The 22,064-nt window shown below is 39.6% G+C and overlaps 1 protein-coding gene across 1 annotated transcript in view; it reads right to left on the reverse strand.

Moving 5' to 3' along the window:
* Positions 1-3,476: 3,476 nt before the first annotated feature.
* Positions 3,477-22,064, reverse strand: part of nlrc5 (NLR family, CARD domain containing 5) — a 45,638-nt gene continuing 27,050 nt past the window's right edge. The window contains exons 25-55 of the mRNA XM_020640495.3: positions 21,561-21,644; positions 21,024-21,113; positions 19,844-19,891; positions 19,730-19,759; positions 19,552-19,635; positions 19,382-19,465; positions 18,795-18,884; positions 18,530-18,589; positions 17,945-18,028; positions 17,723-17,806; positions 17,341-17,430; positions 17,130-17,195; positions 16,375-16,458; positions 15,666-15,749; positions 15,251-15,337; positions 15,039-15,098; positions 13,926-14,009; positions 13,737-13,820; positions 13,565-13,648; positions 12,759-12,833; positions 12,481-12,564; positions 12,287-12,370; positions 10,789-10,869; positions 10,406-10,489; positions 8,619-8,702; positions 7,903-7,986; positions 7,717-7,800; positions 7,526-7,603; positions 7,148-7,231; positions 5,842-5,925; positions 3,477-5,692 (exon numbers count right to left, since the gene is read on the reverse strand). Coding sequence (XP_020496151.1) covers positions 5,611-5,692; positions 5,842-5,925; positions 7,148-7,231; positions 7,526-7,603; positions 7,717-7,800; positions 7,903-7,986; positions 8,619-8,702; positions 10,406-10,489; positions 10,789-10,869; positions 12,287-12,370; positions 12,481-12,564; positions 12,759-12,833; positions 13,565-13,648; positions 13,737-13,820; positions 13,926-14,009; positions 15,039-15,098; positions 15,251-15,337; positions 15,666-15,749; positions 16,375-16,458; positions 17,130-17,195; positions 17,341-17,430; positions 17,723-17,806; positions 17,945-18,028; positions 18,530-18,589; positions 18,795-18,884; positions 19,382-19,465; positions 19,552-19,635; positions 19,730-19,759; positions 19,844-19,891; positions 21,024-21,113; positions 21,561-21,644 — 2,449 coding nt within the window. The 3' untranslated portion in view covers positions 3,477-5,610. The remainder of the gene's footprint in view (positions 5,693-5,841; positions 5,926-7,147; positions 7,232-7,525; positions 7,604-7,716; positions 7,801-7,902; positions 7,987-8,618; positions 8,703-10,405; positions 10,490-10,788; positions 10,870-12,286; positions 12,371-12,480; positions 12,565-12,758; positions 12,834-13,564; positions 13,649-13,736; positions 13,821-13,925; positions 14,010-15,038; positions 15,099-15,250; positions 15,338-15,665; positions 15,750-16,374; positions 16,459-17,129; positions 17,196-17,340; positions 17,431-17,722; positions 17,807-17,944; positions 18,029-18,529; positions 18,590-18,794; positions 18,885-19,381; positions 19,466-19,551; positions 19,636-19,729; positions 19,760-19,843; positions 19,892-21,023; positions 21,114-21,560; positions 21,645-22,064) is intronic.

Here is a 22,064-nt window from a genome sequence, read left to right on the forward strand (position 1 = left end):
AATCATAAGCTGAATTAACATCACTTACATACACCTCATCCCATCTCTGTTTTTTTAAGTCATCTTTTAGTGCTTGTATAGCTTCTTGTGATCTATTTCTTCTAAAAGTTTCTGTAGAGATTTGCCTTTTATTACATTTATAGTTGGTATAAACTGTAAAGACTGGTCAATGATCACTTGCATCAGTCATTAAGATCCCACTCACAACTATTCTCTCCGTTATATTTGTAAAAATATTGTCAATTACAGTTTGCGCTGTGATTCTTGTTGGTTTATTTATCATAGGAAACGGACTCAAACTATGCATTGAGTTGATGAATTCACGTGATGTTCTCAGTCCCTTGGATTTTTCATATCAATGTTAAAGTCCCCACATAGAAACACACTCTTATTATAGATACTGTCAAACAACTCTGTTATTTTGTCTGTAAAGGACAGTACACAGGAGCCTGGCGTTCTATACACACAACTGATCATAATATTTTTGGCTTTTTCATTAATAATTTCCACTCTGACTATTTCCATAATATTGTTTACAACAGTTGTCATATATCCAATGATTTTAAATTTCAAAGTTGAGTTCATTTACAGAGCTACCCCTCCACCTTTTTTTATTTATTCTATTTGTATAATACAACTCATATCCATCTATCTGAGCCTCATCCGAATCTCCATTCTTTAACCATGTTTCTGTTACTGCAATTATACTAAAGCTTTTTCTGAGCTGCTTTAGATATTCTTTCATTTTTGATAAATTACAATTAAGACTTCTACTATTTAAATGAATTATAGACAGTGTTCCATCCATCATTACTTTTTCATTAAATTGTTCCTCTGTATAATACTCACATTCATTGTGGACAGGAACTGATATGTTTTTATCCATTTCGTTATCTAAATCATATATTTTATATTCTACTTCCTCATTTGAATTTGATTATGTGGTATGTATATATGGTATGTTTCATCTACCATGGATCATTAACCTCTTTTGAACTTTTCTAGCTCTTTCAGATCCCTTATCGCCTTTGCATAGGAGCCTTCTTGTTCTCTAATCCAGACAACTCCATTCCAGGTCCATGTTGCAGTGATTTTCTTTTGTTTTCTTAACATTCTTGCCTCTGTTGCGATGTCCCCATTCTTTTTGGTTAAGTTTTCATTTATGTAAACATTAGTACCTTTCAGTTTTTTAGCCTGCATTAGTAAGTCATTCCTCTGCTTTCTGCTAATGAATCGTATTACAATAGCAGGTTTAGATTTTTCTTACTTTCTAGGTAATGTGTGGCAGATGGATATTGCCTCATTTTGAATGGTTATGTTCTTACTGTGCAGAAAACCCACCACTTGTTGTTCAAGGGACAGCAGTTCTTCCTGCGGGGCATTTTCTATTGTATCTAAGTTTGCTGTGGCTCAGGCATAGGTCCGGTGTCGAGTTTCCAGTCCTGTTAACACCACATCATCTCTTCTTGAATATTGCTCCAAATCATCCACCCTTTTCTCCAGCACAGATATCTTTCTGTCCTTCTCTGTCAACATGGTTTTCAGGGTTTTCACTTCTTCTATCAATCCGATCAGTCGTTCCTGCTGCGATGTTAACTTCGTCAGCTCACCTGACATAAAGTTTAAGGATCTTTTTATCTCCTCCAGGTCATCTGTGGTTGTCATTTCTTTGCTCTGTGTATTAATCTTTCCATTTGGCATTTCTTCTTCTCTTGCTGCTGGGCCTGAGCCTGACCTGTTGATAGCCGGCTTCTGCTGGACCTGATCCTCAGCCTGGTGGTAGCCTGCTGTTGTTGTGTTTCAGCTTGTCTTGGTGGTATGCTGCTGTGCCTGAGCCTGGCCTGATGACTGGATGTTTCCAGACCTGCTGGTTGCTTGGTCTGAGCCTGTTGGATGGTGACTGCTGGGCCTGAGCCTGGCCTGTTAGCAGCTGGCTGCTGCTAAGTTCAAGCCTGGCCTGATGGTGGCTGAAGGCTGCTAGGCCTGTGTTCGGCCTGATGTTAGTTGTCTTTTGTTTATCCAGGCACACAAATTTTCTCCTTCAGTCACAAATTACACTTGTACTGGATATAAAATAAATAATTAACAGCAAGTGTTAAAATGTGGATGTGGATTGGTAGGATTATTAACAGATTCAACTATATATTTAATATAGGGACAATGCAATTTAACAGTTTCAATACAATGAAACTGATATGCTGCATAAAGAGTATACAGCTATTGCTAATTTCCAACTCGGGTCCCTAGTTGGGCCTTTTCAGTTTCAAGCCATTTAATGGCTTTACTTTACCTCACGTGGAAAGTTTTTTTTCTTCCATATTATCACTGGTTTAAAAATCAAAATGTGTTCAAAGAGGCACAGAAAAAAAAAGTGATTAATGAAAGGTGTTGATTATTACATTCTACCTTAAAGTAGCTTTAGCACTTAATAGCCTACATGTTGTGGGTAAAAATATGTTTCCCTTTTTAAATAACCTAGTGGAAAAAAAGTGATAAATGTGAATTTTAATAGCTATAGAGTTAAACTTCAACTTCATTATTATTATCCTGAAGGAAATTAGATCTTCAGAACGCATCAAGACACACGACAGGTACACAAAAGATAACATCAGAAACACAGAAAATCCACAGCTCGAGAAAAGCAGGTACTCCAACCACACTGAGCCAGAGGCTGAAACAATTCAGACACAGCACAGAAAAGTGCATTAAGTTAAATAAACTGCTGTGCAGTGGTATATCATACCACTGTACAGCAAGCACTGGGATTTCAAAATGTATGTTAAATTGCTACCTGGGATCTACATAACGTGTTGCTATGAATCACACCATGTCACTTAGAAACATCACTTTAGCTTGCCATTGACTACACAGACTGTCCTTATTGTCCAGTATACTTCTATTTACACATATGTAAACCAGTAGTGTTTACCTCCTATTTTATTTGTATTTGTCTTGTCTACTCTGTTTATATCTATTCTTATCTACTTTGCATTTGTGCAAGGCCCAAATTTCCCCTCTGCAAATCAATAAAGTATTATCTTACCTTTTTTGGTCAGATACAAGAAAACAACTTTATTGAAACATTTGTGTTGTGCAGTGGTTTCAGTCACAGACAACCAGACATTAGGATTACTGTGGTTAATGTGACATGTATTCATTTGCATCTGTGAATCCCAAATACACTAAAGGATCTGCTGTCTACTGTATTTACACTACTAATCTCAACCACAAGGGGGTGCCAGATGAATTCACAGTATGAATGGCAGCACTGTGACGTCTTCAGACACAGCTGTTAGTTCACTTCAGCTGCTCTTGTTGGCATCAGTAAGAATAAAGTCCTTGTTCATGTTGAAGGGAAACGATCTACTCTCAGAACTTAAAGTTTAATACAACAAAACCGTTGAACTTCTACTCATGTGTTGCACTTAATTTTAAACGAGAAGTCAGTGGTATCAGAAAATAACAGAGGCCCAAACTGAAGGGGGTCTTATGTTTAATCAACATATCAGTGCAAGTCAGAATGAATGAATGAATGAATGTGAAGATAGAAAAGAACATTTAAAGTACAAAACAAAACTCAAAGTCAAAACTGAAAAATAAATTAGCCACAAAAACACAACTACAAAACATCTCTGCTTACGATACAAAGTCCTTGCAGAGATTAGTGTACAAGATCTGTCTTAAAAAAACAAAACCATAATTAAATTCAGGAAACTTAGAAACACAGCTAAAATCCATAACATAAAAATAATAATTTGATGACTTCTTCCATGAGAACAGCGGAGATAAATATGCAAACCTAATAAGAGACCACAACCTGGGAGGGGAGTCCCCCTTGTCTCCTTTGCTGTGTGTGTGTGGTTTGTTGTGTTTTCACTCTTGTGGTCTCTCATTATTGTAAACACTAAACAGTGCAAAGTGACTCCACGAAGTAGAGTCCGCATAGAATGTCACTCTATCTGGGAATTCTTGATACATTGGCCTCTAGGTCCACTGCGGTGCGTGTTGGCAGGAGTAACAGTGACAGCGTGAAGAGAGACTATAGAGGTGGGTCTATGAGGCAGAATGAGCTATGTGGGTTATTCTTGCTATCTGCTAACTCTCAATGTTCCACTTGACCACTGAAATCCACCTGTCTTCAGAGAGATGCATCATATTTACATGCAGCTCCCAAAATGCACACATTTTATCATCTAAAACATAAAAAGAGTCTCATACAGGCTCAGATATGTAGTCTGGCTAATTCAACATGAAACACTTCCATATGCATACCAGTCGATTATCCTTTTGTTTGTTTCACCAAAAGCAGCTGTGAAACCCCATACACTAGTATAATATTCATAAATCATGAATATAAAATTAAGTTCTGGAGCATTATCTCCTCGATCAACATCTCCTTGAGGGAAATGAACCTTTTGACCTTTTGGGCAATTTTGAAACCTAATATTAAACCTCCGTTTGTAACTGTTTTAAAAAAGTGTTGTATTTATTGTATTATTTTTTCGAGCTCTCTTTAGAACTCATCTCAGTAAATTTTAGACATTTTCTTACCGTCTAGTATTTCCTTTTAATTGTCCTCTATTCTTATATTAGAAAACCACAGCTTGTTGATGTTAGTAGTCTAGTATTCATCTGTCTTCTAGTTCTCTTAATGATATGTTGTCTGCCTTTTAATTAATCCTGGAATGACTCTCTATCATCGTAAATGAGGCTACCTCCACAATGCTCTCTGGAGTATAAACAAAGGTTGAATGAATTTGTAGTTCTTTATTTTATTACTTCTATCTGCTTTGTTTCAGCTCGCTCACTTCACTCTGATCTGAGTTTTCATCATTTCATTTGAGTGTTTAAATCAGGTGCAGATCAATCTTCGGGCTTGTTTTGATCATTTGTAGTCTCCAAATAACTTATAGTATCACTCAGTCACAATAAACTTACTGTACGAAGTCAATTTAGTATAAATGTATGAAATCATAAGGTAACACATGATGTTGTAGGGACTTAACAGTGAGCATATGATATAAGATTCTGGCTCCTATCTGGATGCAGAAAACGGAGAGGGGTGGTGTCTGCCAGCTTTCTGTCAACACTTTCTACGCTCAACATTTGCACGTTTCATGTACTAAATACCTACACATTATAACAACATCAGAGTCATAGAAGTGGGTCACACTGTCAGCTGATCTGCCAGATTACAGCAGTGAAACTAGAGGCCAATTAGTGCAAAGTTTGAACAGCTCAAAAAGACATTTTCAAAATAAATACATTAAAGACATTCCACTTTTCACCTGAGTGAGATAGTCCCATTAAACAGCTCTTAAAATTATGCATTTCAACAGGCATGTTAACAGGCAACTTTGTACATATAAACAGTCAAACCAAATGACCTTTGTTCTATTGCAGACCTCACAATAGTCGTTTACTCTTGAGTAACATCATCTGCAGTAGTTATCATGAACACCATTCAGGCTTTTTCTCTAAGATCATTCATAATAATGTTTTATGGTTATACTGAAGGACAACTTATTCTAACTCACTTAGAGGCTGGAGCATGAACGAGTGGTGGAAGTGATTCACCTGCACATTGTTATTAAGAGGACGTAATACAGATCACGTGGATGAGAAGTTCAGCCTCCTGTCCTGAAGACTAAGACTCTGTGCTTCACTGGGAGTGATCTTGTTCCTCCACAGCCTGTAAAGCACAGCAGCAGGACATTAAATATCCCTCATGTAACACTGAACACATTGTACATGTAAACACTGTAGACTAAAGAAGAACTACAGGGTGTGTAGTAGGTGTTGTAGCTTATAACACATCCACAGGTGTCTGAAAGAGTTTACCTGATGAGCTGCAGAGCAGGACACGACTGTAAGGCTTCAAACAGGGCTTCTGCTCCAGTAACACTCACACTGTTTGACTCCAGACTGGAAGAAAAGAATTATAAACATGCTTTATTTTCTCTCATGTGTGAGAGTGTTTCTTACAAAATTAAGGAGGAACTCTGTGACCTAAACCTACATTTGATTGATTGTAATAAAGAACTTTTAAAGAAAACAAAAGAACCAGTATGTAAGATATCTACTGAATTAAATCATAAAGTGACCTTACTATATGATCAGACATTAAGGAAACATGCTATGTTGAAGTGCTGGCTGCTCTGACAACTCCTTCTAACTTTAGATTCTGCTCCTGAATGCTCTGGATTTGTTTGGACCAGAGAAGGTAGACGCTTTTAAGACACCCCCACACAGCCGTTTTGGACGCCCCTCGGTTTGCCAGATATGAGAGCAGTTATCAGGTCAACAGGTGTTGCAGCGATGGAAGCGGGCAAGAGAAGTGGTTCAGATAGAAGTGATTGTACCCGACCTAAAAAGCCTCTGCATGTTTGTAATAAGCTCCACGAGCAGAAACGTGCTCAAACTAGGATCAATATTGGAGATGCTTTTGAAAAATGGAGAGAGGTTAGAACGCAGAAAGGTTTACAGACTGATGCAGAGCTGGTACATGGCAGCAAACACGTGCATCCACTCTAGAGAGGAGGGGCGCGGGGAGACAGCTCTCTACAATGTTTTGTATTTGGACTACAGTACCCATTTTAAACACTAGGGGTCAGAGTTACATGTTGGTCCTTTAAACATTGATTACCTAATAAACCAAAATGAGGTGGTAAAGTTTTACTTGATTCTAAAACAACTGTGTTCAGGACTTATGACTATTTCTCATTAAAGAACAATCTGATCATTTCCTCTTTTAATCCATGAATTATTTTTGGTTTGTAAAAAATTATAAAAAGTGAGACACAGTTAAAACAGTTAAACAAACTGTTTCATATTTTCATTCATAACATAATCATTGGAGAATATTTCTTTCTCAATCTCTTTTTCACATCTCTTCCTGTGTCCCTGATGATTATGAGCGTTTACTTTATACAATAGTAAGTAATTACCCAAACAGAATTCATCCACTATCAACCAATCATCCTGCTGCTGTCAGATTTACTGCAGAGAAAACTCAATCTTAAATAACTTAAAAAATAAAAAAATATAATGAAGTATTGAGATCAACTTCAAGAAAGAAGGAAGAATAATAAAAAACAAAACAATAACTCTGTTAAGTGTGTGTCTGTGTGTGTTTTTTTAAACTTACTCTATAACACTCAGCCTATGACAGAGCGGCATGACTCTGGCCAGCTCCTCTGCCACGTTATCCCCGCAGTTATTCCATCCCAAACTAAAGACAAAGAGAAAGAGCCAGAGTGTGTGTGACATTTTGAGACAAGCAATAACCTCCAAACATTAAGTCTCACAGGCCTCATATACCAAATTAGAAGCAATCATATTTATGTACTTTGCTTCTCTTTGTTGAATTCTCTATTAGATGGATCCAATAAATTCAAGAGACATGACATGGCATTTTAATTCTTCCACAGGCACAACAATTATTTCCATTATACAGCACACTCATCCTTTCACCCTTATGTGTTTATAACATTATTTACAATCGTATCTTCATTTTTCCTCTTACCCAACATGCTGTATGAGGGGACAGTGAGCCAGACTGGAAGCTACAGCACACAGCTCTGGAGTCCCAACAGAGGTCAGACTGATATAAAAAAGCAGAAACCCATTATTCAGTGTTATAATGTGAATAAGAAGTAAAAATGGTTATCTACCACAGTCCTAATCCCCAAAACACAACAAGGAGAAGAGTCTTACTGCATCTTGGTGAGGTTCTTCAGGCACATTATTGCTTTGGACAGACTCACTGACCCTTCGTATCTGATGTTGTTTTCTGAAATACTTCAGAAAAGCCACACGCATAAAGAGCATTAACCTCGGGACAAATGTGTGACAAATGTTACAGACGTTAAAGAGAGATCTGAATGTGCGCGTGTGTCTTACTCCAATACAGTGATGTGGGTCAATGAGGGAAGAACGAGGGCCATCCTAGCAGCAGTGAGGTCACCCAGACTGTTACTACACAGACTGTAAGAGAGAACAAGCAAGTTCATTCTGTTATGTTATTACATATGCAAAAGACAAGATTTTTTTATTTGTATTGCTCTGGACAAAAACACACAGTTTAACGAATATAATAAACAGAACAAAATACAGCTACACTTTTAAAAACTCTGCAAGCAATGACAGCATTTTGCAGAACAATGGAGTGCTCACTTGTGAAATATTAATTAAGGCCCTGTGTCCACCTAGTGTTTTTTTTCGGGCAGAAAGGCGCTGGCTGTGCGCTTGGAAGTGTTTGCATGAAGCGTTTGTGCACGTCCATCCTGTCTCTATGACAACAGTCTGTTGACAACGGAAAAGTTGAATAATGTTCAACTTGAGCGTTCGGAGCGGCCGCACAAAAAAGTCAGAGTGCTGGGAAGAAAAGACGCTGGGCGCTGTGCTTTTTCTTCAGGCGGCCGCCTGCTGCTGCAAACGCTCTCTCCTCATAAATTGAAAAAAAGACGCTGTCAGAAAATAAACACTAGTTGGACACGAGGCCTAAGACTGAAACAATTCTTCAAATCAATGGAGCACCTCGATTTTTAAAAAGCCTGAGGCTAATCATTTGCCTGGAGGCTTTGTTTAGTGAAGCATCAAATAAAAAATGTCCTTACTGAAGCTCTTCCAGGTGACTACAGCATTTCAAAGCATCCAGCAGCTTGTCTCCTGATTGGTCGCTGATAAGGCTCTTTGATAGACTGAAACGTGGGCACAGAAAACACATTCAATGTAAATGAGGAGTTATTTCAAAATGTAGTGTCATCATGCCTGATTGAAGACTCCAATAAGGACGCATTCACACTAGGCAATCTGTACCGTGCCTAAGTATGCTTGACCCCCCCCAAAGACCCAAAGTGTGCTTCGACACAGTACAGTGTCTCAGGCCCAAGCACAGGAACCGATGTGGACATGGCCTTGCATTATTAAGTGTTTAAGTGCTGTATCTGATCTGACTCATCATAAGCCACAATAAGTCTGTGCTATACAAGCTCAGGCACACTTACCATCTGACGTCACAGTTCAAAGTTGCAGTAATGTTTCTCTGTGTTATTCCACCAGAGAACATTCACCGAGCTGCATTTCACAGATTTTCTAAGGTGGAGTGTTTTCTTTCATGTTACTCAGTGCATGAGTCGACGTCGAGAATCAATCAAACCACCTTAAATGTTAAAACGATAACTGACCATAATGTTTGTTTGATCGTCTCTCTTGACACAAAGTGCATGACATACACTTTAGTGAGGGTTGAATTTTGAAGCGCTTCAAAAAGTGTACACACATTTTAACTGGCTAAAGGAAACTGCAAATGTTTTAGAGCAGAGCAATGTTCCGGTGCGCTCCAGCAGGGCTACACCTACACATATGATAAAGTAACCGTGCTCAGGCCCGATTGGGGCTGGAGCAAAGTGAGTGAAGGCCAGCGGGGGAGTGGGGAGGGGGGCAAGCTTCGACACGGTACAGGACAACTGGACCCAGTGTGAGTGCACCCTCAGACACTTTCATTTTGTGTTGGTCTTGGATCCCTCTTGAAACAAAGCGGTACATCTTATATCTTTGCTGATCTTGTCACAAGAAACATGGAAATAATTTTCTTTCAGATCAGATTCGGGCTGTCTCCATATGTGGTCCAGAATCAGATACAGGTCAGATCTGTAGCAATGCGGCCTAACAGCCAGGTCAGAGTGCATGTGACTGTGGCGTTAATTTGAGACGTCTTTGTGATAACAGGTTGGGTGATAAGACGATGAGTGGTAATAAACTGTACCATGTAAAAACTCCTCACAGTTTAAGGCCCCAAAATGACATGAACTGACTTCAGCAGCCATAATCACTTTAACTATGTGTTCATAACAACTTTACAATATGTGCATGAATAAATAAACATAGCAACAGCATCAACTGCTTTTAATTCCCGCACAAAAGATTTGGCATCGCTGGGAGTGTGACACTTGTAAAAGAAGAGCGTGCTGCCAGATGGTCCTCATAAAGAAGGCGATGACAGTCCAATAAAACGGCTGGTATGTTTGTAATGACTTTCACTGCACAGACACATGACCAAGCATTTGGAAACTCTACGAGTTTGACACAGATCAACAGCACTGTGGATCTTTGCAAAGAATAAGAAAGCAGTAGTATATGTCATCAGTTAATAACCCTTGTAGAAAAGAACTACTACTACTAGGACTGGGCCGAGGTTCTTTAATAAACAATAAAATAATAATCTGCAGGCCTGTAAAACTTTAGAGGACGTTTAAACAGAATGTTTGAAAAATAAAGTGTACATTAATCTAAACTATAAAAGTGTGACGTGAAAGTATTTTAGAATTTAACCTCTGACAATTAGGTAAAATAACAAAATCACAAAAACAAAATGCTTTTTTTTGTTTGTTTTTCTACCCACCTGAACCTCCTCAGCCCCCCCCAGAGAGGAAGAAGTCTGGTCAGCTGCTCTAGTCCTTTATCAGCCATCATCCAGCCATCCAACCTGAATTCCCAAGAGAAAAAACGAATCAAACACTTGAAAGACAAATGAGATTCATCACATGCTCATGTGCTAATGTTGAAGTTCTCATGTCCAGGACTCGGACAAGAGTCAAAGGACTAGGACTCAAGTCTAGGCCAAAAAATAAAGAAGAAAGAATGAATGTGCTAAAGTGGAAAACTGAAACTTAACTTGGAATGGTTCAGACTCAACCATTAGGACTCGGACTTGACTTGACTACCATGTCTCCATGAACACATACGTGCAACTTTATATAACATATCTATGTGTGGAAAACTCACCCAATCTCCTCAATTTGTGTGAGTCCCTCCATAGCAGCGAGGAGATCCAGCCCACTGTCTGCAGTGTCAATCTTATTAAGCCTGGCACACACACAAACCCAATGCACAAGGGCCAAATTAGCTGTCAACCAAGCACTCATATCATCTGTGAAATAGTTAAAGTCGGCTCCAATCAACATGTTGCTATAATAACGGTGAGGACAGAAACTTGTCATATCATGTGAAGCGGATTAATATCAATGTAAAATGAGCTTTATCTATGTGTTGTATAAACAGAACTGGCTTCTACCGTCTAAGTTCTGATCTCACAGGACAACAGCAGGCCAAAGTTTACAGCTTTGCACTATGAGAGGACAGGGGAATGAAGCTCCCATGTGGGATGAGACGCTACTTATTTATGAAGAGCTTCATGCTGAGCTGATGACATGCTGGTATGATGAGCTGCTGCAAGAGAAGCCGCAATGGAGCTGAGGCTTTGGCAGCAACAGTGTCAGCAAATGTACGGCATTATATATAGAGCAGATTATAAGAGTGGTACATACACGGATACGTGTAAGGAAAGAGTATCAGTGTGACTGTAAGAGGATGCCTGTCTGAAATAGCTTTGCAGGCTGGTACTGTATATTAGATAGACACCTCCTACAACACGAGGAGCTGTTAACACCCAGCAGAATTTAAAAAAAAATCTATAAAAGGTATATTTGTCGTGCAGACGAGAGATATATTTATTTATAAGGGTATTCTCAGTCTGCTTCCATCTTACCTACAGAGCTACATACTTCAAAAAAGTAATGGAAGTTACCATCTTTGCTCGCAGGATTTACACCTTCTAACCATCACTGAAGCCCGTACTGAATTAGGAAAAAGGGCGTTCAAGTATGCTGCTCCCTCTTCTTGGAATTGGTTGCAAGATACTTAAAATCTTCGGGAGCTGGTTTCCTTGAATGTTTTTAAAGGTCGTCTTAATGATCTGTAGGCAGAAATATCTGACTGTAGATGTTTTAGCTAACTCGTATTGCCCTTTTTGATCGCTTTGTTGCTGATGACTTATTGACAGATTCTGATGAATGGTTCTTTGTGTGATTCCTGTATTTATGTTCATTGTTGTTAAGTGTGTTTTATGTCTGAAACCCTGTAATTGTGCTGCTGCCTGTCTTGGTCAGGACGCTCTTGTAAAAGAGATTTTAATCTCAATGAGACTTTTTCCTGGTTAAATAAAGGTTAAATAAAATAAATTAAAAAATTAAATGCAGATTTTCCAAAGATACATACGACACATAACAAAACAAATTCAAGGTTTAAAAAGCCCAGACAGAAGACATTAGAACAAACATTGTGGATGTCCGGTGCAAAGTCATTACACACACACACACTCACTCTAATGTTTCAAATATCCTGTCATGGTTAGAGTGCGTCAACTTGTGGCCAGCTTAATGTTTCATAATGTCTGTCGTAACTTCTGCCAGTGTGAAAGTTCTACTACAAGATTGTTTCTTACTTGAGAATGCGTATAGAGTTGACATTCCTTAGAGCTTGTGCCAGACACACCCCGCTCTCTTTGCTCAGCTGCCAGGAGTCCAGACTGTGGAAGGGGGGGGCAATGAAAATAACACACACACCCATATAAACGATATAAACTTTATGGGATTAAGACATGTCTGTAAATAGCTTCAATCTGCACGTGTGTCCTACCAAAGGCGTTCCAGGCCAACACATTCTCCCAGTGCTTTGATGAGCTGCAGCCCTCCAGCCTCCGAGCACACGCAGTGAGATAGACTAGAGGAGACAGAAGGCGACACTGTTTTATGTTTTTAAGCTCCATGACATGGCTGAAACATTCCACAAAATACTGGGTTTGTGTGTGTGCAAAATACACACCACCAATTGTACGGTGAACATGTCCATGACTACCTGTGATAATGATTCAAACTTCTACAGAATTACCATCAGGTCAAGTGTTGAACTCTTACTTGAGTGATTGTAGACGTGGCATTATTCTGGCCATACTCTGAGCTGCTGTGTCACTAACAACATGGCTGGATAGACTGGGAGAAAGAAAGGGAGAGATGTCATTAAAATCACACATACTATGGGGCGCCTGTAGCGTAGTGGTTAGTGCACACACACGCCTCTCCCTGATTTCAAACTCTATCCACTGTCCTAGCTCTACAATACAGACATATCAAGCCCCTCCCCCCCCCAAAAAAAATCACAAAGATTATATAATAATATTAAGTTTGTAAATCAATATCATGAAATGCAGAGCTAGTGTTGTTTCATGCATTGTGTCACAATACAAAATAACTAAGTGTTGGCAATATGGTAAAAAAAATAAAAATACACGAACAGCTTGATGCTTGGCAAACAGTTTGAAACAATGGTGGTGTTCTTTTGACTTTTTAGCGTAACTCTCTGAGATGAGTCTTTTTTTTTGTTTTTAAAGGTTTATGTTTTGGGCTTTTCATTCCTTCCTTTGTTTGAGATAGGACAGTGGACAGAGTCTTGAATAGGGGAGAGATGATCGGGGAATGGCATGTGGGAAAAAGAGCCACTGGTCAGACCCGAACCTGGGCCGCCCGCTTGGAGGACCTTAGCCCCCCGCACCAACCACCAGGCTAACGGGTCCCGACTTAAGTTATTTTAATGTACGAACAAATACAATGAGAGAGAAGTACACTTGTATTTATATTCCGAGGGGGAGCTGATGAAAAACAATGAATAACTACAAAAGGAAGAATGATAATAAAATGTGATACAATGAGTTTGTTTTTCTTACTTTAAGCTCTGAATAGCTGTAGCCTGGAGTAAGGTCTCTGAGAGCCTCTCAGCCACACGGGCCCAAATCTCTTTGGAACTAAAACTGCACGAGAAAAAAAGGAAAGATCTTGGCATCTTGGAACATCAAAACAAGCATTGGTAAAAGTTTCACATGTGAAAGAGGCTCTGACCTGAGAGAGGTGAGGTTTGGCAGTGAAGGCAGGACAGAAGCAAGAAACTCTGCTCCCTCTATGTCCATGTGGTTGTGGGAAAAGCTGTGGATAATGACAACAGTTATTTCATTTCAGCTTTGCTCTGCCACATCTCTGCTGCTCACTGACTTGTTGTTATTTATTTTATACAGAAGAGGGAGTACTTACTCCATCTCCCTCAGTGAAGGGTACCTCTGTATAATGCTTGTCATAGGTGCAAGCTGGTAACCCTTGACTGCACAGTCCACAAGGCTAGAGGAGAGGAGAGGAGAGGAGAGGAGAGGAGAGGAGAGGAGAGGAGAGGAGAGGAGAGGAAACAATACATATTCTTCACTGTCAATCAGCTTTTGAATTTATTGATTCCGCACCGCAGGAACTATTTCAGTTCCTAGAGCCCCCTTTAGAGGAGCCTTCTCAGCTTCTGCTTCAGAGAAGGTACAGTGGGGGTGCGAATGCAGACACAAAAAAAGTTCCCATGGTGTGTAGTTCTCAGGGAAATCCCAAATAGGGATAATCCCAAATCTCCTTTTCAAAAAGTCCCCAGAACACCAGAAGTCTGAACAACTAAGCTCAAACATCCAACTGCAGAAATTAGCAGCTTGACATAGTTTTTAGTTAAGTGGATTGGAATCTTGGTTTGTTATTTTTTCTTGATTCATTTTTACTGTTATGTTTTCATATTTTCTAGTGTGTTCAGTTTAAGGGTTTCAATGCTGTTCATTGTTTTGTGTCTCTGTCCTTCAGGGTTGCCTGATTGCAGAGATTTGGGGCGATCCTGAGCGCTCATTCTTTCAATCTTGCACCTTCAGATCATTTGGCTTCACCTACAGCAGCTCTGATACTCTCGCCTCCACTCCCAGCAAGATGCCAGATTATCTTCACTACACTAGCGGCATATCGGCTTCTTTTCCAGGTCACTTACAGACTGTTCTTTGGCTTTTTCATGTGTTTCATCTGCTTTGGTATTTTTCCAGTGCCTCACTCTGTGAAGTCTCAGCACACCTGAACGCAGCCAGCCTCACCTCTACTACTACCCAAGCTTCAAGTCATTGTACTGAAACTCTTTGTTGTATCAACTGGGACTCATCCTTTCCCCCTCACCATCTTGGAATCTCTCAAGTGCCACAGTGTTGTTAGTTGTTGTTGTAAATTAAAAACCTAAAAATAAATATTCGTCAAACACTTTATCCGGTCTGAGTTTCACTTTTAAGTCCAGGACTTTAGCTACACTGTCACATAAAGGGGGATATGAATTTCAAAATGCGTCCAGAAGTGTATTACCTGACTGAAGTCAGTTCAGTGTCCTTCTTCAAAGTCAGGTGCATTGTGTTGTGATGGACCCTGTAGAAAAAATATTACACAGGAGAGGAGACATATGACTTGATGGGGAATAATCCAGAGAGAGTTGCAATATGTTTAGAAATCTCTTTCACTAAAAAGGTCTTTCAAAGTCAGTGTGTGGGTGTGTTTGTGTGTGAATTTACAGTCCTCACCCAATAGTGTGAACATCGCTGCGGGCTTCCAGACATTGACACAGCAAACTAACAACCTCGTCTGATCTGATCCAACGCTCCTCAACACTGACAAAGATAGAAGTTGAATATTTCAACCATACAATAAAGCATTTTAACAACAGTTCTAATTATTTATTCTTCTTCCTTTTTAAAATTATCATTGTATATCTGGTAAGTATTGACTTCAGACAGAAACACAAATATCTATTTTGTCATATTTTTAAACAAGTTTGCTGTGTGTAAAGTTTGACGATCTCTCCAAAAATAAAAAGAATAGAGAGAGTTCCCTGCCACAACTTGCTCTCGAGTTATTCAGACACAAGTGTTGAAGTGGCAGAATAAAAGCTATGGAGAAATGGCTCAGAACAATCCTGTTGTGTCAGGAACTTCTTACCTGACACTGAGTCCTCTCTGACTGCTGTTCAACGTTTTCACCAAGCCTTCGATCCAGTCAGACTCCAGATCATTGTTCTGGAACCTGTGGACCAATCACAGAAGTTATCACTTTTGATTTTCAGGCGTCTCTTAAAGGTCACATATTACGCAAAATACACTTTACCATGTTTCTCTAACTCTAATATGTATCCCTATCCTGTCTATACCCCCCCCCCCCACCCAAATTATAAGAATAGTCCATCCTCTCCGTCTTTTGCCTTCTCAACTTTTCAGAAAATGTAAGTTCAAACAGACTTTCCCTTCATGACATCACAAAGGGCAATAGCCCCTCCCCCATATGACTGAAACTCCCACAGCTAGGTGTTTGTTCTGCCCTCTGAGTCTGCCTTCTCACCGTTAACAATTGGGCATGATGCAAGAAAGCCCTTCCACTGGGGTGTGGTCTAACAGAGCTCATTTACATATTTAAAGGTAAAGACATAGAAACAGCCTGTTCTGAGCAGGCTGAAATAGAGGGGTTTATAGACATGATCAAATACAGGATCAGAGTGGATTTAGAACAAGAAACTTCACACACATGTTTTGGGGACCTGTGAGAATGATTTAAAAAAAAAAATCCATATTAATAGGTAACTACATTAAAGATCTGATTGGTCTGCTTTTTTTTTTTCAAATTCCACTGAATTTGAGGATTTAGAAATACTTACTTTAGTTTAGACAGACTGGGACAAGTGGACAAGATCTCTCCTATTCTGACCAAATGGTCCTGCTCCAAATTTCCCTCTCTGACACTAGGAGAAGAGAAAGAACACACACAGAAGAATTCAGACAACAAAGCTGAAATGTCATTTTTGTTTTGGCTGACACTGAACTAAACCAGAGTCACGCTCACCAGCTCTGGGTGACAAGCTGGTGCATAGATATCTATCAGCAGACCCCCCAAACCTCAGAGATGACTTCAGTGTGGTCAATGTTCTTATTGTTCTTACATATTGAAATATCCTTGTGCGGACCAAAAATATGGAAGGTGGTCTGGTAGCTGGAGAGGTGCCAGGGCACTTCTGGAGTACTGCTGAGGTCCCGTTGAGCAAAACACCGGACCCCCAGTAGCAGCCCCTCTGACATCTCTATTAATGCATGACCTGTTTATGCATGTGTAATTCGGGGGCCTATGTGTGTGAGAAGCATGTCCCTAAATAACAGAGTGTAAAATAAAATAAATAAATAAGAGGCGGTAATTTGAGAGGTTAATGAAAATAAAACTGTGTAGAATTCTAAAAACCTTTGAATAAATGATATTATTAAATCAGGTAAACAGTACAAGGAACATCAGGAACACCTCACAAACATGGTACTATGTTAACTTAACAAACAATCTGAAGGTGTTTACATCTAACCAAAAGTCTGTGCACAATGGCACCCTTGTAACTTCAACTTAAATCACATTGATTTCTTGTCCTACCTGAGAGTTTTTTCACCACCTTCCTGTTGAGTGAACCAGACGAGACACCTCTGCTCTGCTCCCAAACTGCCAGCACACGTCAGAAAGTTGAATCCACGGACAAAGAGAGAATGAACACTTAATGTGTACACCTTCAACAATTAACAATTACTGCTTTGTTTTGTTTCCTTTGCTGCTTTGGTGGGCACCTTCCCGCAGCGCACTAACTCACCTGACCTCTACACCGGACACGTTTGCACAGTCGCACAGAGTGCTGACCACATCCAGCAGGCCGTGCTGCGTCAGGCTGTTCTTGCTCATACTGTGAACACACATTCAAGCAGAGAGAAAAGTGGCTCTCACATTCTGCATTTTCTTTTTTACAGTTTCATCAACACTTTGGCCAAAATCACTGAAAATGTCGACCAGGCTCTAACGGCAGAAAAGTTACTCACAAGGAAAATAACATTGTTCAAATAAGCGAACTAAATTGTTCAGAGTAAATGGAGGCCAATTGAATCCATACTCCTTAAAAGACTTATTAAAGGATTTTTAATGTTTTTAAATACTTTATATTTAGTTTGTATGCATATATTTCACAACAAGTGCCTTACTTGACATAGCTGATGACTTTTAGCCTCGGTAGAGTCTCCAAAAAACGCTTCAGTCCCTCGTCTTCCAGTTGGTTACCTGATAAACTGCAGTGAGAAAAATAATATATCTCAGAATCCACACACAGAATGTGAGTAAGGCGTACTGACATATATGTAAATTATTTGAGTTTAAGTGCAGGGCTGATGTATAAGAGAGATGAGGTTTGTAGGGGAGACACATACTCCAGGGCAGACAGCTGGGGGCCATGTTGTAAGACACTGAGCAGTCTCTCATAGTTATCAGCATTCAGGCTGAACCCAGTGAACCTGTGCAAAGACAGACATACAAGAAGACAATCAAGCAGGCAGGTAGGCAGGCAGACACACAGGCAGACACACAGGCAGACATTCTGTTAGAGCATTAAGTTAGAAACTAGTTTTTTATTTCCTAATTTCTGTGCTGATGCAGATAAAAAAAAGTCACACAAAGCAACGTGAAACCACATGACAACTGTCTGTGTTGCTTTTAGGAAGTCATCAGATCAATGTTTTTGTTGTTGCACTTGATTTTTGGCTTCACAAATGTGGCTCCAAAATTTGAGTCAGACATATTCGTCAGTGAAACTTTCAAATGAATTTTTTTTTTTTTAAGAGGTTCTCTGCTATCTTCTTTTAGATAGATCTTTCCATAGCGGAGGAGGACAACGTTTTTCTGATCCATTTTTCTACCAAGGTAAGTAGAAAGAGAAACTCAAATAAGCTAGATTTGACATTATGTATCATGTATAATTTTATATAAAATAGGTGAAAGTGCTGCTGATCACACACCTGCACCTGGCTTGTTCTGCTTTCACACTGTCAAAATGTACGAAGGATTCAAATTGATGCCTAAGGACGAGAACAAAGCAGGATTTCAGAAAAACACGATCATTGTCTCACATCAATAAATGACATTAGAATGTGCAGACATGCTGCAGTGACACAGCTGTCATAAAAAAACTTCTACTAGTTGTATTAGCAACAGATCAGACTGTCTTTAAAAAAAAGTGGTTTACATTCGTCTTGACCAATGAGACACAGTGAGGTTTTGTACCTGAGTTCCACAGACTTCACTCGCTGACTGACCGTCAAACAACTGAGCAGCGTCACTGCTCCAGACGTAGATGAGATGCTGTGGCTGACGCTGAGGACAAAGAGGACAGGTGTGATTTAAATAAATAAGAAGTACAAATCCGTAATATCGACTCTCTCTCCATTTTCAGATCTCATCTCAAAACACATCTTTTTCAACTGGCATATTCGGTCTGATCATTCTCCATCCGGTCTCATAAATCCTTTACATCCTGTACATTTGTGTTTACTGTGTTTTTAATGTTAATTTTATCATTGTGTTTTTACTTGGTTGTTTTTATCTCTGCTCTGTAAGGTGACCTTGAGACTTTTGAAAGGTGCCTTTAAATAAAATGTATTATTATTATTATGATTATTATTACTTAAATACTACTTTTTATGATAGAGGTAAGTCAATACAGTAACATTTTGATGTTAATTAATGTGAAATTTCCCCTTTTGCCTTTTCTGCCCGGAAAAAAAGCTATGTGGACACGAGGCATCACTCAATTTGGTTGTGTGTGTGTGTGTGTGTGTGTGTGTGTGTGTGTGTGTGTGTGTGTGTGTTACTTGAGTCTTTGTAGAGATTTCATCTTCGGCAGGACCTTGAGCAGGTTCTGAATCGCCTCATCTGTCAGTGAGCTGTGAGAAAAACTGACACACATAAATAATACTAATGTTCATCTGTTTGGTCATAATCTTGAAGTCTTTATGTGCAAAAACTTACAAATGTAACTTACTCTAACTCCAGATGCGAGTGACACTGGCCCAATCGTTCACAGATTTTAGTCATATCTGTCGGCAGGAGGCTGCTGTTGTTAAGCCTGCAGCATAAAGGAGAAGCTTTTCTTAGTGTCTGAATTTGGAAATAATAAGGTGTGAAATTAGAAGTGTCATCATGAGCTTGCGGTACTATACCTGAAAATCTTTAGTTTTTGTTTTTCAGCCCTGAAAAGGAACACAGAGTTAGCTTATGGATTGAAAATTAAAACAGACTGTGATTCCAGATGTGTGCAGATGCAGCCTATCTACCTTCTGTCACGGCAGAACTTCAAGATCAGTCGCTCTCTGCCTCCATCACTGTGAAACCACCAGAAGCACTTTGAGAAAATCTGTTTATCTGCATTATGCAAATTTTGACAAAAAAAGACAAAACGATGCAATCCATGCAACTCTCTATGTAATGCACTGTATACTATTAAAGCAGAAACCTCCTGTGTTGGAAAATGAAGTGTGAAAATGAAGTTCTTCAATTAAGGTTGGCTCCATAAGCCCCAAGAGTCACTTAAGCCAATTTCACATATGCACTCCTGAAAATATCTAATCTATCTATCAAGGTGACGTGGAAGTAGCAGACGAAGCAACAGAGTCTGCTATATGAGATGAGAATGAGAATATTTGCCTTTATAGCAATGCTACATGTAGTTCGGCGGAATGACTCTATCAACAAAAGAGCTCAGAGGAACATACTGACAAACAGAAAAGGTAATGCAGACGTTTAATTATGTGCACTGAGATCATAGTGGTCGCATGCAGCGGTCACAGTATATAAATGTCACTCCACCTCCTATTGGCTCGAGCTGAATTCTCGGAGAATAACCTGCTGTGTTCTCACATCAGCTCACTCAGACTTGCTGCAGAAAAAAACACTAGGGGTGTGGCCGGAGAAATTGCGAGTGAAGTCTGAGTGAAAAATGTGTCTGTTTATGTTCACATTCAAAGCTCCTCCTGGACATATATTCAGGAGTTTTCTGCAAGCGTGAAAGACTTTATTAATCGTGAATTCCAGAAATCCCTGTTTTATAGTAGGAATAAACATGTTCACAGCCTGGTTAAAAAAATTAATTTGGTCTTAAAAGCTAATTTCTTAATGGGCACACACTGTATGGGGGTCGTTTTGATTATATTAAGGTGAAGAGTCATGCATGAATAGAGAAGTTAATTTAATCTGATTTTTGCTGACCAGTATGTGCTTCTCAATTATTCAATTCATGTTGTCGATATGTGCAATCACATGTAGCATTGATATAAAAGCAAAAACTGTCATCATGGCGTCAGGCATGTCATTTTTATGTGGATTGCTTCCTGAGACCGCCGGTCAGACACGTTAAACTTTGGTGAAAAATTACCTCAGGAGGATTTCATGAGCAGCGCATTTGTGAAAACTACTTAATACAGTCATTAAATGCCCAAAATGTAAAACAAAGAGTACCTGATGAGAACCTGTGTTAGGTTGCTGTGGGAGCACAAAGCACCAGCCAGCATCACCACTCCCCCCATGCTGATCCCATTGTTACTGGCACTGAAAAACACACATAGAGACAATTAGCCAGGGGAGGAAGGACATATTTAATCTCATAAATAAGCCAATTACACAAAATAACGGCCCAGGCTAAACGTAGTAGCTGCCAGCATTGACACATTTTTGTTTGGATCCTGGTTGTTTGGAATAGAACGGCCCTGCTCCTGCCAAGAAAACCAAGATTATATTGCATTTTCTAAAAACAAAACAAAGAGCCTCATCTCTTCAGAACACTTCCTTCAATTCCTGCCAGTTTGATTCATTCATATAAAATGCACACTGTGCAAGCTCCCTTTGTCGGGGTTAGCTATAAAAGGTCTCCAGAATTGTCAGTTTTTCTGAATGGTCTTTTGTTATGTTATCACCTTCTGTGTGTGTGTGTGTGTGTGTGTGTGTGTGTGTGTGTGTGTGTGTGCGGGTGTGTGTGTGTGTGTGTGTGTGACTTACTTGATTTCCAGGATACTTCTAAGACGAGGCAGGAAGTCCAGCAGCTTCTTCAGTCCTTTGTTATCCAAGCAGTTACTGGAAAGGCTAACAGGGCGGAATGATGGGTCACATTAATGTCAGGCACAAGAGACTAAAGGAGCACATTGTTTGCTGCTAAATTATGAGAACGAAACAGGAAACGCAGAATGCAGGAAAAACAATTTGCATTGCCTTACTATTGGTGGCTGAATCTGAAATGCCCATGCAGACAAAAGATTATTGCAAGTAGTGCTTTCATTCAGTAGTGCCTGTGTCCACAGACTGCGCCTGCAGCGCAAACAACCACCGCTTCAGAGCACTTCTCATATGCGCTCGTTGTTGCTAGGTTAGGAAAGTTAACTTCTGCTTCCCTCAGTTAATGTCCGTTAGATGTGTTTAAGATAGCTCTGTGTGCTTAGTATTTACTTTATCACAAATAAAATGATGTAAAGGAGTCATATACTGGCAGTAGCAGCAGCTCTACAC

This window comes from Labrus bergylta, chromosome 7 (genome assembly GCF_963930695.1).
Source record: "Labrus bergylta chromosome 7, fLabBer1.1, whole genome shotgun sequence".
Classification (NCBI taxonomy): domain Eukaryota; kingdom Metazoa; phylum Chordata; class Actinopteri; order Labriformes; family Labridae; genus Labrus; species Labrus bergylta.